Source organism: Acinonyx jubatus, chromosome B2 (genome assembly GCF_027475565.1).
Source record: "Acinonyx jubatus isolate Ajub_Pintada_27869175 chromosome B2, VMU_Ajub_asm_v1.0, whole genome shotgun sequence".
Lineage (NCBI taxonomy): Eukaryota > Metazoa > Chordata > Mammalia > Carnivora > Felidae > Acinonyx > Acinonyx jubatus.
Window position 1 is genome coordinate 82,261,670 of NC_069385.1, and position 17,226 is coordinate 82,278,895.

General features: G+C 36.2%; 1 protein-coding gene across 2 annotated transcripts in view; it reads left to right on the forward strand.

Annotated features, from left to right (window-relative positions):
• Positions 1-1,167: 1,167 nt before the first annotated feature.
• The window catches only part of IMPG1 (interphotoreceptor matrix proteoglycan 1), a 132,103-nt gene continuing 116,044 nt past the window's right edge, over positions 1,168-17,226 (forward strand). For both annotated transcript variants that reach the window (XM_053222556.1, XM_053222557.1), the window contains exon 1: positions 1,168-1,471. In XM_053222556.1, the coding sequence (XP_053078531.1) occupies positions 1,405-1,471 (67 nt within the window). In that variant the 5' untranslated portion in view covers positions 1,168-1,404. The remainder of the gene's footprint in view (positions 1,472-17,226) is intronic.

Sequence of the window (17,226 nt, forward strand, 5' to 3'; positions counted from 1 at the left end):
TGTGAACAATAACAAGAAAAGAAACAATACAGACTGAAGGGGCTCAGCAAGTCCTGGGAAAGACAGATTATCTGAAGACTATAACCATAAAAACAGGAAATTTATATATCTGGGGTAATATTTGGGGATAACTTACTGTTTTGTTTATAAAATCTAAGGGGAAAAAATAAGAGAATTGCAAAAAGCATCATGGGGTAGCAGTTAAAGTATAGGCTCTGAAACCAGGCTCTGAGTTCAAATACTGGCTCTGACATATATATACCTTAGCTTCCTCAAATATAAAACAGATCATAATAGTATCTACCTCATAAAGTCATATTAAGGAATATATGGATAACCTATGGAAATGTCTAGGAGGAGTGTCTGTCACAACTTAGCTCTCAATACATGTTAATAACTACAGTGTACTCCACGGCTCAGCTATATATAGCATGTATACAGTCACAGAAACATAAAATTGAACACTCAGTAAACTGAAAATACAATAATACTGAGGTGGATAGAAGGACAGGATGACTACATGTATATGGAGAGGGGGGAGTGTGTATGTAGATATCTCCATATCTACTTACTAATGCATAAAAGTAAAAAACAAAAAAATAGTCATAGAAGCATACTATGTAGAGGTACAAATAAGAATACTAGAATTAGCTTAAAAACTTAAAAGTGGTTTCCTTTAAATGGAGGAATAGATACATTACTCTTCACAAACCTTGTAGAACTATTGGACTCTTTAAATTCTGTATATGAAAAACAAATTTTAAAAAGTTAAAACCAGATTTAAACCCGAAAAGTCATCTGTATGTAATGCCAGAAAGAAAGCAACTTACAAAGCCATGCATTTCTTCTATGAGAATGAAGACAGCTTTGCTGCCTCCAGAGACTAACACATATTGAATAAGCACATATTTCGAAGGATAGCAATTAAGCTCTTTCAATGGATGTTCCTTGAGCATGTCATTTTGGAAAACATTTGACCCTAACTGTCAGCCTTCTTCTGCATTTGGCAGGACTTCCCCTGGCTCCCTGTGTCACTCTAACAGGTGAATAACTAAGAAAAAAGCCTTTCTTCTGCCTGTGGACACTTGTTTATGATGGCGTTCAGGATCCTGGAGCTAGGCTGACAGATGCTCCTCCAGAAGGTTAATGAGATAAAGGTTCCTCCAGCTGGCCCTTAAGCAGAGATTACACCTGAGGGGAAGATAAGTAGATTATTCCAGAAACAGACATTGCTTCATGTTCTTCATAAATTAGCACCCTCATAAAGGTAAACCAAGAAGGTTATCCTCTCTCAGCTGGCATCAGTATTTAATTACTTTTCATATTTCTGTCATTTTATTTTTTTAATGAGATTTGGGACTGTTCTGTGATTGTTACCAGAATTGCCAATGCACAAGAGCCAGAATGTATTTGGAAACTAGAAGGGCTGTTTTTGTTTTTTGGATTTTTCTCCAGGTTCAAGGAACCAAAGGTAAGTTATTTGAATATTTGTTTATTTTTAAAATTGCTTATCTATAAAATCTATTTGCAGAAGTGAACATTCAAAATCAACAAGCTCACCATTATGTCTCAGAGGGTTAGTATATGGTAAGCCCTAAATAAATATTGATTAATTGATTGAATGATTGTCAGAAATGGTTTTCACTTTGTTGAAAATTTACTTCATAATTTTAAGTGCAATTAATGTTAATAAAATAAGAGAGATGAATGCATCCTTTTTGCTTTATAAAACATCGAATACAAATTTGTGTCAATATCAGTAACATTAGTAGATCCATGAAACCATTCATTTATCTCTTAAAAATTGACAAATAAAATATAAAGGTTGACGCAATATTTACTGAAGCTAATGTTTTAAGCTATTTATAATCGGACAAAAAATGTATTTCTTACCTTCTCATAATTAAATCTTGAGTTGCTTTTCCTTAAAAAATAGCAAGGGGGCTTTGTCTTCAGAGTTCATGATAATGACAAACACAGAAACATGGTTGTTTTTGAAGTTGTTTGCATAAAAGAATGAAGCAGTGCGTGTTCTTTTTTTTTAGTTTTGTTAAGATCACCGATAAATTTTATTTAATTTATTTATTTATTTATTTATTTATTTATTATTTAAATTCAAGTTAGTTAACATACATTGTAGTCTTGGCTTGAGGAGTAGAACCCAGTGATTCATCTCTTACATATGACACCCAGTGCTCATCCCAAGTGTCCTCCTTAATGCCCATCACCCACTTGACCCATCCCTCCACCCAACTCCCCTCCAGCAGCCCTCAGTTTGTTCTCTGTATTTAAGAGTCTCTTATGGTTTGCTTCCCTCTCTGTTTTGAAGTTGTATGCATGAAAGAACGAGGCAGTGCATGATCTTATGGCAAATCTTCAAATGAATTTAAAATTAAAACAAGCCACTAAGCAGGCATATTTAAGAAAAATAATGTATTTTCAAAAATCCTGTTGAAGAAAGCTTCACTTTTTTTTTTTTTAAGAATAAACTTAGTCATTGTAACATAGTCTTTTTAAGACATTGGAAATCAATAATGTTTGGTTCTTCCGTAAGGATGACCATAGCTTCAGACAATTAACATTTTAATCAAATTATTGGTTTGAAAATGTCCAGAGAAAGTAAAACAAAGAGTTGTTGCATTTGTAAGTCACAAAATAACTAATTGTCAGTTATTTTATATGTTACTTTTTAGTGGTTGCATTTAGAAGGAGAAAAAAAATTCTATAAAAGAGTATATAAAAATACCTTTTGTTTTTCAACCTGTAAATGATAGTGGATGAAACAAAAGTTTACTTACCTTTCCTTTCAATTGTCAGTTATATATCAATGTTTACATTTATAAAAACATTTTCATTAGAAACAAATGATGGGATTCTAGTGTATTTTGAGTTTAATTTGCTGAAACAAACTTACTGTCTATTTCACACACTTGACCAGGCAAATCATCTTTGGGTTTGTCATTGTTGTTTAATTAATTGTGTTAACTAATTTAACTATTTTTGCTATTTTCATACATTATATATCAACCATTACAATTACAAATAGCATAATCATTTGCATAAAGTTAAATTAAATAAGCTCACTAAAACCTATAATTTGTTATATGCCAGTTTCTATGAAACAAAGTACAATTAATGGCATAATAAAAAATCCTTATATTTTACTTGTTTGGGACTTTTTATTCTGTAAGAATCTCAGATCTGTGAACCTCTGTTAATCTCCAATTACTGAGGTCTACATTAATTAGAGTTTATGTGCTTCAGCCTGACTGGATTCCCGTTGGTGACTAATTAACCACCATGAGTGTATTTACATAGAAAACAGTATGGGGAGTGAGAAGAAAAGTTCAATTTAATACAACTAGCTGTTAAACATATCCACTGAGTGTTCAAATTCGAGAGTTTCTTTTTAAAAAATTATAGATTATTTAAAAAACCAAAAAAGACATGAAAAATTGCACGTAGAACTTCTATCCAAACACAACCTATGCTGGTACTGATATACGTTCCCTCGGTCTTTTTTCTATGTACATTTATTTAATTTTTACATGATTGCAGTTTTACAGTAGCACAATTTTATACCAGGCTTTCTGCACTTCTGTTCCATTATACGAATGGTCTACATTGCTATTTAGTTTTGACATGTGTCTTTTTTTTGGCTGCATAATATTCCTTTCAGTTGATATGTCATGATTTGCTTTACATACTAGTCAACAAAAGAGAAATAATTGTTCCTAATTATATTGTTATTATTAATAACATTGCAATGAACATCTTTACATAAGTCTCTCTTAGTATTTAAGATTCTTAGCATAAATTGACTAAAGTAAAAAATTGGGTCTAAGCATAAACAGTTTTATAGTATTTGATTCATACCAAATTGCTTCTCGAAAGTTTTCCTATGCCATTAGGTGATTTTTCCCAATTGAGTTCCACAGAGTGGTTACCAGCTACCCAATACTGTGCTTGACATAAAATATTAAGAGACCCAAAGACATGCCAATACTTTAAAATTTTTACTTTAAGCTTTGCGATTCTGAATGTAGTTTTCCCACTGATAACACAAAAGTGAAATGACTTTGATTTCAAAACCTTTACTATGTAAAATTGTTTATTCAACCGAACAGTTCAATAATTTCAATTATTTTGTCAAGATACCAAGGTGCCTCTCATATTCCTAATGGGGATCCCAGTTGCATCTGATGTGCACAGCACTGCTTTACAGTTTTACCTTTTCATTGCACATAAATAATTTCATCTAATTGCTTGTGGCATTCCAATGTGTGGGAGAAAGAGAAAAAAATCCACCCTTGGCAAGTCCTAAAATGGAAATAATGTGTATCAGAGTATGTGCCTTTTGCATTACATTTGGATATACTTAAATGAAACCTTAACTAAGTAAGTTAGACACCAAGGTACAGTAATTATTTTTGTAGCTATGAATGTCAGAAAATTTGCAATTGAAGACACTCTACTTCTTGCTAAGCCTTTACTACTGGGATATGTTCTCATTTCATAAAATTACCCAGGAAGGTGTTTTCCCTCACTGTGGCTCCATTAACAGAAAATGTGGATTCATTTCTATACCTGAGAGAGCTGCCCACTGACAGTCACATTAACTTTGCAGCTCCTCTACTTTGTTCATCTCTGCTACAGTCTCAGGACAGTGTAATTCAAAAGGTTCAAGGCAGACTTTTTGTTCAATTGTATCTGAAAAGATGGCCTTATAATCAAGGATCTGTAAATTGAAGACACTTTGTGTTCAACTGAGCAGACTCTGGCAGCACACCTGAAGCCATTTTTTAGATTAAATACTCGCTTTAAAAATCAAAAGCAATTTCTGACTTGTGGCCCCTCTGTGCTTATATCAACGACCACACTAAAGGACTATCATATATGTGAACTAATTAAGCAGCGCTGACATGACATGCTGCTTTCTTGGCCACTTCTATCAACCATGAGTGTGCAGCCATATTGACTATATTTGCATGCTAATCATCTCTGAAAATTCGGATCCTGTATACCTTTGTCAACACAATCATATTCACAGCAGATTTTATGCTGTTTTAAAATAATCCATCTAGGTGCCTGGGTGGTTCAGTCAGTTGAGCATCCAACTCTTGATTTCAGCTCAAGTTATGATCCCAGGGTCATGGGATCAAGCCCCACATCAGCCTCTGCACTGAGCGTGGGACCTGCTTAAGATTCTCTCTGTCTCTCCCTCTGCCCCTCTCCCCCACTCATGCTCTCTATCTCTCTCCCTGTCTCTCAAATAAAAATAAAATAATCCATCTAAAGCAACACAGTTTTTTTTTTTCATATGAATCTCTGGGTTTATATTATAATTCAGTATGTATGTGGTAATGACCACAGTAAAAGTTCCAACATCATTGCTATATTGTGAAGTAACCAGACTCCAGGATGATGGAGGTCTCCATCTATACTGCCTCTTCCTACTTCAGGGTATAAAGGACACTTCCACAGTTGTGGGGAAGGAAGTGGTTATACCAATCCTCAGAAAACAGCAAAGCAGCTTGTTGAAAGGAAGGCAAGTATTTGACCACAATGAGTTTTAGCCTTCCAAAGCAGACAGTTTTAAGCAACCACTGGGTCTGAGCTTACTGTCTGAGAGAAAGAGATGGTGTCACTGGGATTTCAACCTCACAAATCAAGAGCGCCAAGTCAGATGCAACCATTTTAATAAGGAAGGAAGGTGCTCTGGACCAAGGCAACCTGCACGCCAAAGCTTATCCTACAATGAGTTGATAAGGTTGACTGGCATAGCTATGGTAATGAGAATTCATCTATGGAAATGCCACTATCGAGTGTGAACCTCAGCATGCATCACTATGAATTATTTATTGGGGATGTACTCTCACTGCTGTACTTCTCTTCTGGCCACAGTGAATGTGGGAAGAGTGTGAAGGAGCTACAGAAGAGTGATAAATGCTTCTAAGCATATGGTTATATTCAGTAGATAAGTATTCTTCCATTCACCTTTAGTCATTCTTGAGGAAACAGTATCTTTCTGTGTGCCTTTGGAAAGTCATCTTAATTCATTCCAACTTGGTTTTCTTCATTCAGCCATCTCTAGTCCCCTCACTCACTGCAACCGGCATCTATTTTCATAATTGCTCCCCCAGGAGAAGGATTAAAGGAAACTACACTGAAAGAAATTTTATGGAGAAAATTCAGGACCTTGAAACTAATGAAAAGTTTCCATTTCAGAAATACTTTAACTTCATATAGAAATAGCATATGTAGGGCTAATTTGTCTGTCTTAAGGTTCCTGCTTCATTTATGAAGAAATAAAAGTTACATTTAATTAAGCCCAAATAAGAAACCCAAGGGCACTATTACAACCCATTGTAGGCCTGATCAAAACACTTTGTAGGTAGCAATCATATTAATAATCCTTTAGCTTAAATATTTTATTTTTTTAAGAAGCTCAGGCAAATTTTAATTAATCTTCTTAAAATTTCAGTGGCTGGTAGGCAATCTGCTTATTTCTGTCCAGGAACCCAAGGCAGAGAATACTAAGTAACACTCCTAAAATCATTTGAGGTGGGAAGATTAGAACCAAAACTGGGATTTGAGCTATATTTAGTCCTGTCATACATCTGCTTAGTCTATTAATCAGTCCAATATAATACAATGAGTGAAATTAATACACTTAAGTTACTGTTAAGTCAAAAGCCAACTTTCCCCTGTTAACAACACCAGATGATTTCTGGTTCTGGGCCATTTCTATTGCATAACTATTTGCATGACTGATCTCAGGATAGCTGGCCATATCATCAGCTCTACCCTAAAATTAGAGGCATAATTTTTGGAATTATATTACTCAGTAGGAAGAAAGTGTGACATTTTGAACTCCTTAAAGAAATGGAGTCATTTATTCATGGTGTCATTTTAATTGCCCACCATTAAAGTCTAAGTTTAGCAGTAAGTGGCTTATTTATGATTATGTTATGTATTTCAAGGCAGAACTTGGCCTAATGGATGCAATTTGACACGTTTGGAAAGTCTCTTCTGAAACCAAAGATACTTCCCAATCAAAACCCTGAAAATTAACCTCCAGGTTTTTAATATTTTCAGACTAGAGATCTATAATTCTGAAATATCCCTTTCTAATCATTTCTCTTCCTTCCTTCTCTGAAATCTGAGTTTTACTCTCATCAAAACTTGCCAGTCCTTCAGCCTCTCCCAGTTCCTCCAGTTGTGCAGCCCATCTAGGCCTCAGTGTCCCACACATTAATGCTCCATGCTGGAGTCCACTTCCTGGCCTCTCCCAACACTTTTCTTGTTGGTACAATATAAACCTTACTCCTTGACCTCCTGCCCCATTTTCTTGGTTAATCCCACTCTGGGTAAATTTAACTTTCACTTTTCCCACTCTCATTTCTGAGCTGCCAAATAAGAATCCAAAATAAACAAAGTGCTTACGTGAAACAAATCCATGCACCATAACCACAATTGGGCCCTCCATGCTCTTTCACAGTCCTACTCATCTCTGATTCCCTGACTTAATCCCCTCATCCAGTTTCCAAAACCTCTCTCTCCTTGAGCCAGCAACCTGATTCTCCCTCACTCACATAATGGCACAGTGAAAAGAAAGGCTTTAAGGCTCTCACAGGGCTGCATTCACCACAGAACACAGTTGCACACTTACTGTCACTTACTGCGTATGCGACCTTGGCAAATTGCTCAATCTTATAGATACCTCCCATTTATGGTTTCTCATCTATAAAACGGGAATAATAATATCAGTGTCTTCCTCATATGGTAGGATGAAGATAAGTGAAGTAATGTTTATGAAGTTCCTAGTGAGTTATCTCCTATAAAATTGCTCAATAAATGCTAGATCCTAAGATGAGTATGATGATTTCCATCACTGTTGCCACTTCTTTCTTCGTACTGAGAAGATTGAAGTCATCTGATTTCATTTGATACCTCTTTTTTCTATTTCAAACTTTCTTTCAATCTTTATCCAAACCCTTCTCCGTTTCTCTTGTTTCAGAGAGATAAGATTTCATATTTTTGCTAATGTTACTTCTGTCTACCTATGACTTTAACTCCACTTACAGCCAGTTCCCCTACGACCTTCCTCTGCCTGTCTCCTTTTCCACTGATTTCATTTTCCCAGTCTAAAAAACTTAATGCAACATTTCTCAACATTGGTAAAAACACTAGTGCTGGGGCTCCAGCTCTGAAGATTCTGATTTAGTTTGTCTGGGTGAGACCCAAGCTAGAATGGTTGGTAAGGCCATCCAGGCAATTTTATTGTGCAGCCAGGTTTGAGAAGCATGATTTAGTACCCTTCTAGAAAGATATGATATGTGGGTCATTATATTATGGGCCACCAGAGGATCTGTTTTAATCTTCCTCTCTTTAATAAATATTTTATCATAAATATATTTGTGGTTTGGAGGGAGTGGTCTCATCATTTAATAGAGTTGGCAGGGTGGTTTGTATACTCATTTCCTCTGTAGTGTTGTTTCAAATTTTTTAACCTTTCTACAGAAATTAGGGCTATAAGATATGTATATTTTTTAAGTTTATTTATTTGGAGGGGGGAGGGGCAGAGAGAGAATCTCAAGTGGACTCATGCTGACAACACAGAGCCTGACACAGGGCTCGATCCCACAAACCGTGAGATATGACCTGAGCCAACATCAAGAGTCAGACACTTAACCAACTGAGCCACACAGTTGCCCCAGGAATATATATTTTTTTAAGTTTATTTATTTATTTTGAGACAGAGAGAACAAGAAGGGGAGGGGCAGAGAGAGAGGCAGAGAGAATCCCAGGCAGGCTCCACGCTGTCAGCACAGAGCCCACTGCCAGGCTTGAACTCACAAACTGTGAGATCATGACCTGAGCCAACATCAAGAGTCAGATGCTTAACTGACTGGGCCACCCAGGCGCCCCCAGGAATATGTATTTTTAAAAAGCTGCACAGAGTATCCTAATGCACACTCTTAAAACTCAATTAAATGCTTCATGAGGGCAGGAACCATGTCCATCTTGTTCTCAGTCATATCATCAGAATCCCCTTTTCTAGCATAAACCTCTGCTTCCTGCATTGTGTCCATGTCATTTTGTCATCTTCTATCTCTAAAGTCAGGAATTTTGGGTATCATGTAAGACAACATCCTCTTCATATCCAGGTTGTCATCAAATCCTATCAAATGCTCTGCTGATAAATGTTCAGCAACAATCTCTTCAAGAGATAAAAAGTTTTAATCATAGTGTTTGTCAGTATCCATAGTGTAGATAAACACTTTTGCCACGGCCAGTTTCAATCTACCGACATGACAACACCTAATGTGAGTGTGCACATTCGGCTCTCAGGAGCTGGGAGCCGATGTGAACCTGCTTCATCCAGCATGCCACAGCATTATCGATTTCAGCACACAGCACTTCTCTAATCCAGCTTCGCCTTTTCATCCTCATTGCTGTGGGACTATGGATAACAGCCTCCTCTCGTTCTGACCTTTGACTTCTCCATTTCCTATGCCCATGATACCTAGTCAGTCAGTGGCATATCCTGTCAATACTTATCCCAGACATGGCTCGTATTTCTTGAGCTTTAACTAGCTTTGTTATTCATTGTTTACCACATTCACTGCTTGGGGGAAAAGAAAGAGTAAAGAACAGAACTTCCAAATTCCCCTCAATGCCTTCAGAATGAAGTCTGGTAATTTCACTTGAGGGTCCTGGTGATCTGGCCTCCACCTTCCTCTCTAGCCACACTTGTAGAGACTGCTTGAGTCCTCCTGCCATGGGCGACACTCATTGCTTTCTATAGATCTCCTTACCTCATAAATATACGTTAAGAATGTACAAAACGTATCTGTGACATCTGGAGAATAGTATAAAGTGGTCATCTTCCAGATTAAATAATAAGCCGTTGATGGTATCTTAGAAGTTCTCTGCTCTTCCAGGGTCTCTGCCCCTTTGCTCTGTGCCAAAAGTAGACACAGTCATGAATTTTGTGCTAATCATGTCATTGCCTGTCATTAGTGTTTCCAGTTATAAATGTATTCTCTAAATAATATATTTCTTGGTTTTCTCTGTGATTCTTATATTAAAAAAAATATCACGCTGTGTGTGTTCTCCTAAGACTGACTTCTTTGTCTCAACATTATGGTTTGGTGGGGAGCGGGGGGAGTTAATGTTTGTTTTTAAGAGAAAGAGCACATACATGCATGAGTGGGGGAGGGACAGAGAGAGAGGAGGACAGAGGATCTGAAGTGGGCTGTGCACTAACAGAGAGCCCCACGTGAGGCTTGAACTCAAGAACCATGAGATCATGGCCTGAGCCAAAGTTGGTCGCTTAACCAGCTGAGCCACCCAGGCACTCCTCAACATTATGTTTTTAAGATTCATCCACATTGTTGCATTTAGCAGACCCTGAGACAAAAGTTTACCTGTTATTCTTCATTAAGGAGTGCATTTTCAGGGTGGGAGCCTTGCTGGTAAATAGAAAAGATCTCAAAATTTGCCTCAAAGGCCATTATTAGCATTTTCCTGCATACTAGACATGTGCGCATCTATGGACAGTGGGCGGGTCCTGATGTTTCTCATGCCACAGCAGCAACAGAAAATCCTGGGGCAGGAGAAAACAGACACCATGAAACATCTATGAGGCAAAGAGCTGTGGGCTGTGTCTCCTGTGGTGGATCAGAGTTTATGAAGAGCTGGCCTGAGAGAGTGGTGAGGCTAAGAGGGCCTGAGATGGTGCAGGATACCACCTGTAGTCATTGTTCTGTTGACGGACTTGGCTGTTGCACTTTTGTATGTGTCCTCTGAGGCTCACAGCAGGCAGGAGGTTTCCAGAGTCTGGGACTCTCATTGTCTCTCTCTCTCCCTTCTAAGTAGGAGATTGTTGTCATGAGGCAGGTGTGTTTTCAATTTTGCCAGGTGACACCACACTGTTTTCCTAACTGTTTGTGCCATTTTGAGTGAGAACTCCTTTTGTTCCAGATACTCAACACACCTCATATTGGTATTGCCTGATTTATTTATTTAGTTAGTTTAGTTTAGTTTTTTTTATTATTATTATTTTGCCAATCTTTGGTGAGGAGAGGGTGGTAGTGAAATAGTATTTCATTGAGGTTTTATTTTGTATTTCCCTCATTATTAATGAGTTTCAGTATCTTTTCCTATATTGTTCCTTTTCTACAAAATGCTTACACAAAAATTATGCCCATTTTTTCATTAGGATGTACATCTTTTCTTACTGACTTAGAACAGTTCTTTGAAAGTTATGAATATTAGTCCTGCAGTTGCATACCTTTCAAATATCTTCTCCCAGTTTGTAGCTTATCTTCTTACTTTCTTAACGGTAACCTCTGATGAGCAGACATTCTTCATTTTTATGGAGTGGAATTTATCATCCTTTAACTTCATAGTTTGTGAGGATTTTCTGTCCTGCTTAAAAAAAAAAAAAAAAAAAACCTTCCCTAGCTTGAAGTCATGAAAATATTATTTTATATTGTCTTACACAAATCGTATAGTTTTTCTGTTCATATTTAAGCCACTGAAATTGATTTTGTGTGTGTATGAGAGAGACAGAGAGAGAAAGAGAGAGATGTAGTGAAAAGAGAATTTTTTTTTTCCATATGGATAATCAATTGTTTTAGCACCATTTACTGGATAATTTCTGCTTTCCTCTCTGCTCTGTGATATCCCTTCTCTCATGAACATGATTTTGTCCATTTTTTTTTTATCCCTTAACCAATAGTACATTGCTTTAATTATTACAAACTTATAATAATCTTGATATCCTATAACCATGTGTCCCTGGCTTTGTTCTCTTTTTTACAGGAGTGTCTAAGCTATTCTTGACCCTCCACTCTTACATAATAGATTTTAAAATTAGCTCACCAAGTTCTACAAAACACTTTATTAAGGAGATCGAAATTGTGTTGAATCTAAGGGCACCTGGGTGGCCCAGTCGGTTAAGCGTCCGACTTCCGGGTCAGGTCATGATCTCACAGTTTGGGAGTTCGAGCCCCACATTGGGCTCTGTGCTGACATCTCCGAGCCTGGAGCCTGCTTCAGATTCTGTGTTTCCCCCTCTCTCTACCCCTTCCCTGCTCATGCTCTGTGTCTCTCTGTCTCTCAATAATAAATAAACATTAAAAAAAAGGAAGAAATTGTGTTGAATCTGTAGATTAATATGGGAGAGCTGATACCTTGTAATGTTAAGTCTTCTTATCTAAGAGCATGGAATATCTCTCCTTTTATTATTATCTTACAATAAAATTGCAGGCTTATTTCATTAAAGGGCTTACATATGTTGGACTTATCCCCAGCTACTTTATATTAATTGTGATCATGTAAATGACATTCTTATTACATTTTCTATGTAGAAAAATAATTGGTTTTGTATCTCTTAGCTTTGCTGAAAAATCTTAATTCTGAAAATTCACTAGCAACTGTTTGGAGTTAAAATTTTTTTAATGTAAATAATTAAATTTTTTTCATTCATGAATAAAGAAAATTTGAGTTCTTATTTTTCAGTCTTTGTATGTTTTATTTTTTATATTTTCTTACTGTTCCTAGTAACCCATCCAGCATATTAAAGACAAATGGTGATTGAGCACATTCTTACCTTGTTACTGATCATAAAGGGAATGCTTTCATACTTTACTTGGGTATGATGCTTGTTTTACATTTTGCATGTTTTGTTTTTGTAAATGCCCTATACCAGGGTTTTCCTTTAAAGTTCCCTTCTATTCTTAAGAGTTTTAATCATTAATGAATATGGAAAGATAGCGTACACTTCTATATCTATTTAGATTACCAGCTGGTTTTTCTCTTTTAATTCATTAATGTAATAACTTGCCTTAATCAATTTTCAAATATTAAATCCTGAGATACATTCCTGAGATAAATCCAACTTGGTCATGACCGTTTTTCACACACTGCTGGATTCCATTTGCTAATATCTTATTTCAAATTATTGCATTCATATTCATATGCAAGAGTGGATCATTATTTTTTTATCTCCTAGTTTCCTTGGCAAGTTTTGTAAGACTTTGTATGAAAATGAAGTTTGTCTTTTTTTTTTTTTTTAATTTTTTTTTTTTGTTTTCAATGTTTTTATTTATTTTTGGGACAGAGAGAGACAGAGCATGAACGGGGGAGGGGCAGAGAGAGAGGGAGACACAGAATCGGAAACAGGCTCCAGGCTCTGAGCCATCAACCCAGAGCCCGACGCGGGGCTCGAACTCACGGACCGCGAGATCGTGACCTGGCTGAAGTCGGATGCTTAACCGACTGCGCCACCCAGGCGCCCCTTGTCTTTTTTTTTTTAATATTTGATAGAACTCTCTGATAAACCTAGAGAATGATATTTATGGAAAGATATTTGACTGCTGACTCAACTTTTTTATAGGTTATAATAGTAATGAGATTTCCGATCTTTTTTATATTAGTTTCGGTACCTTGTATATTTCTAGAAATTTATCCATTTCATATAAAATTTCAAATTTATTGACAACATTATTCATAATATCCTCTTGTGTTTATTCATGGCTATAGAAAATGTAATGATGTCCTCCTTTTGCTATCCTGATAGGATTGTGTCTTTTGCTTACTTCGTCAATCTTTTTTTTTTTCTTGTTTTTCATTAGCTTTTTCAAAGGAGAAATTTTTTAGCTTTTATATTTTCTTTATGTTATTATCTTATGTTTTACATTTTTTTAATCTCTATTCTTCTCTGTTTTCTTGTATTTTCTTTGAGTTTATTTTTGTTTTCTTTTGCTAACTTCTTGAGATGGATTTAGCTCACTAATATTTAGCTTTCTTTTTCTTTTTCTAAAGTAAGCATTCTCATAAGATAAATTTACCTTTCAAATACTGATATTGCCATGTTGCCATATTCCACAGTTTTATTATGCAGTATTTTTATCATCTGATAAAATGTTCCCTGATATTTATCATTTGATAAAAATATTTCTACTATGTAGCATTATTACTCCCTTGTCATGGGTTTTTTATAAGGATTTTTTTTTTTTTTAGTTTCCAAATACATGGAGATATTCTGATTGTTTTTTAAAATTGATTTTTAGCTTACTTCTCTATTGGACTGAGAATATAATGTACATGCATTAGAATTCAGTATATAGTCAATACCTGCGTATGTTGTCCCTGTGCTTGAAAAGAAGGAATATTTTATATTATAAATATATAACAGGTTATATGTTACATATTGTCTTTATTTTAAAATGTTCCACATGTGTCCATTAGGTCAAGTTTACTCATGTTTTCCATCATCTATATTCTTATTTATTTTATCTGCTTTTTCTATCAATTACCAAGCAAGATCCTTAAAATTTACCTGCTATTATTGTTGTTTACTTTCCTTATTATTCTTTATTATTCTGTCAACCTATTTTATATTTTGAAGTCATAATATTAAGTACATAAAATTACAACTTGTTACCTCTTTCTGATGACTTTTAAACCTTATCAATATGATATTATTCTTTTTCTTTGTAATACCTTCTGCCAAATAAGAAACTTTGTCCACTAGTATCCTGGAACTGACTCAGGCCTTCTCATCTATCCCCAAGAACTGGTTATTAAATATTTACCAGCATATCTCTGACTTCCTTCAATATTAATATAACCATACCAACTTTCCTTTGGATAGTGTTAGCATGTTATTACTTTTTTCCACCCTTTTAATTTCAACTTCTCTATGTCTTTCCATTTAGATGTATCTCTGAAAACAGCATAGAGTGGGATATTATTTTTAATGCAGTCTGATAATCTCTGCTTTTAACAGGAGTATTTTGTCCATTTGCATTTAATGTGTGCCAAATATTACATGGAACATACTAATCCAAAACTATGGTTTTTGAATTACTATCATACCCTTTTTAAGTTAGAAACCTAACACTTATAGAGATTATCTGCCCAAGTTCAGGAAGTGACTCAAAAAAGCAGAACTATCTTACTATAACTTCGATCCCACAGGTACTCAAAACAAAGTTCATCTTTCCTCTCTACATGAACATAGGTCCTTGTGCCTCAGAAAGTTTAACAAGCAGTGATTTACAGCTGTTTCTGTTGATTGACTCTACCCCAATTCTGTTCTTGAGCAGTTAAAAATAACACTTTTGTGTGGAAATATATGCACCAATGCTATACATGCAATTCTCTCTCTACTCAGAACTTTCATATACTCCAAAGTCAGGTCTGCATGAGAGTGCTAAAAATGAGGAATAGTGTGTTTCATGGTTTGCAATATTAAAATCACAAGCAGCAAAAAAATTTAGAAAACAGAGATGCTGAGCTAAATAGAACTAATTCTACTATGAATACTTTAGACATTGTAATATTCTAATAACTATGTTCCAAGTATATAGCACCCCTGGAAATGCAAGGAGAAAGATATCCCATGGTCCAGCAACCCAGCACAGCTGGAACCAAAAGGAAAGTGGGGATTTGGCACATATCATTAATGTGTCTCATAAGGAAATCCACATTCCTGTTCCCTGATATTTTATAGGGCACCCCCAGCCTCTAGAGTTTCCTAACTCCTGAATTGGGAGGAATTTTTCTGTAAGCTCTTGGTAGGTCTCTATGAATTCCTGCCACTTGTCTTCTTCACCCACTTCCAAGCAGATCATGGCCTCAGTCTGCCTCTGGCTTATGAATTACCTGGTACAGTTCAAGTGTAACCCTTTGGTTTCCATGCCATTCAATATTTGCATCAAGCTGTGCTCAAGAAATGCTCTAAACTGCAATGTCCCATACATTTGTGAGGTACAATTGCAACTGGGCATCCACATATCAGACTTACTAGTAATATTCCATTATGTTTCTCTTGTCCATAACCTGTGTATTTATTTAAACTCTTGAAGGAGTTCTGAAACCTATGGAGATTGTGCCAAAAAGTATACATGATGCTTTAGAAATTGGGAAGCAGAAGAAAGGAAAAAAGATTAGTAGAATTTAAGTTAATGGAGGGATGAGATGATTAAAAGTGGCTTAATGGAATTGGTCCCACATTTACATGGAAAGGGTAGCTGCCTACCCAGGATGATTTGAGGGGTACTAAAAAATCCGGTTGTTAGAGAAAATGCGGGTTTCTTTTCAGCTGAAAACAAGCCTCAGCTAGGCTGGCGAGCAACTTGAACATACTTGTTCTCACCTCAGTTTCACATTCTGTTTACATGACCATAGCACTAAACCAACTCCCTTCACCATTTGTTCAAAGTAATATACTTTGCAGTTAACCACAGCTTCTAGAAATATCCTACTTTTCTTAATTTTCAAGACTGGCTTATTTGGGGGAAAAAGTATTTTGCTGACTTTGCTTATGTATTCATATGAAAATCACTTATAGTTCTTAACATTTTAAACTTTCCTGCTAAAATTCTCAAGTAAATTTAGCCCTCTATACAGTAGCAATGTGTTCATCTTGTAGTTCCCACAATCTGTGACCCAATACCATATACCTTGAGAACACTTGAGAGTCAAGGGCATGCGTGTGGTTCTGGAATTACAGTAGGGACAGTGCTCTTGAACTGGTAGTGGCTGTGTGTGGACCTCAGCCAGGGTCCATTATAAACCGATGCCCTGCTTTAGATGAAAGCAGCTGTGTTCTGAGACCTTCACACCACACACTATGACAAGTACTTCCATTGTGTTTCTCTCCTCTCCCAGGACAGAGAGGCCAGTCATCTTTGACACCCCTCCCCTTCTCAATATGCCATTCTATCTCTCCCCACAAGGGGTGGAGGAGTTAGATCAGGAAAGTTTATGCAAGATTAAATAATTATTTTTGAAAATTTCCAGTCATTGATTTGGTCCTGAAATGTTATCTACTTTCTCTCTGTGGAATTCTGTTCTTCAAATGGAGATTTTTGTTCTACAGGAATTCCAGTAATTTTTGTCTCTACTTCTGTTAATTCATTCATTAAGGCATTCCGGCCTTCTCCCTTAGGAAACATAATGGGTTCGCTAAGTGCTTGTACCAGTGACTGTTGCTTTCATAACAATGCTGCCGGAAAAGCCCCATTCTCCTTTTCCTGTTGTCTGTTTTATCGTCACAATATGTGTACAGTAATACTGTATTGTAAACCTGCAGGGTTAGATGGCTGGAAAATATCCTTCTGGAAAAGAGTTTGATAAGGAGTGGTCCAAACGGGTTGATAAGGATCCACTTGAATATATAACCAAGAAAGAGACTGATTGGTGGGC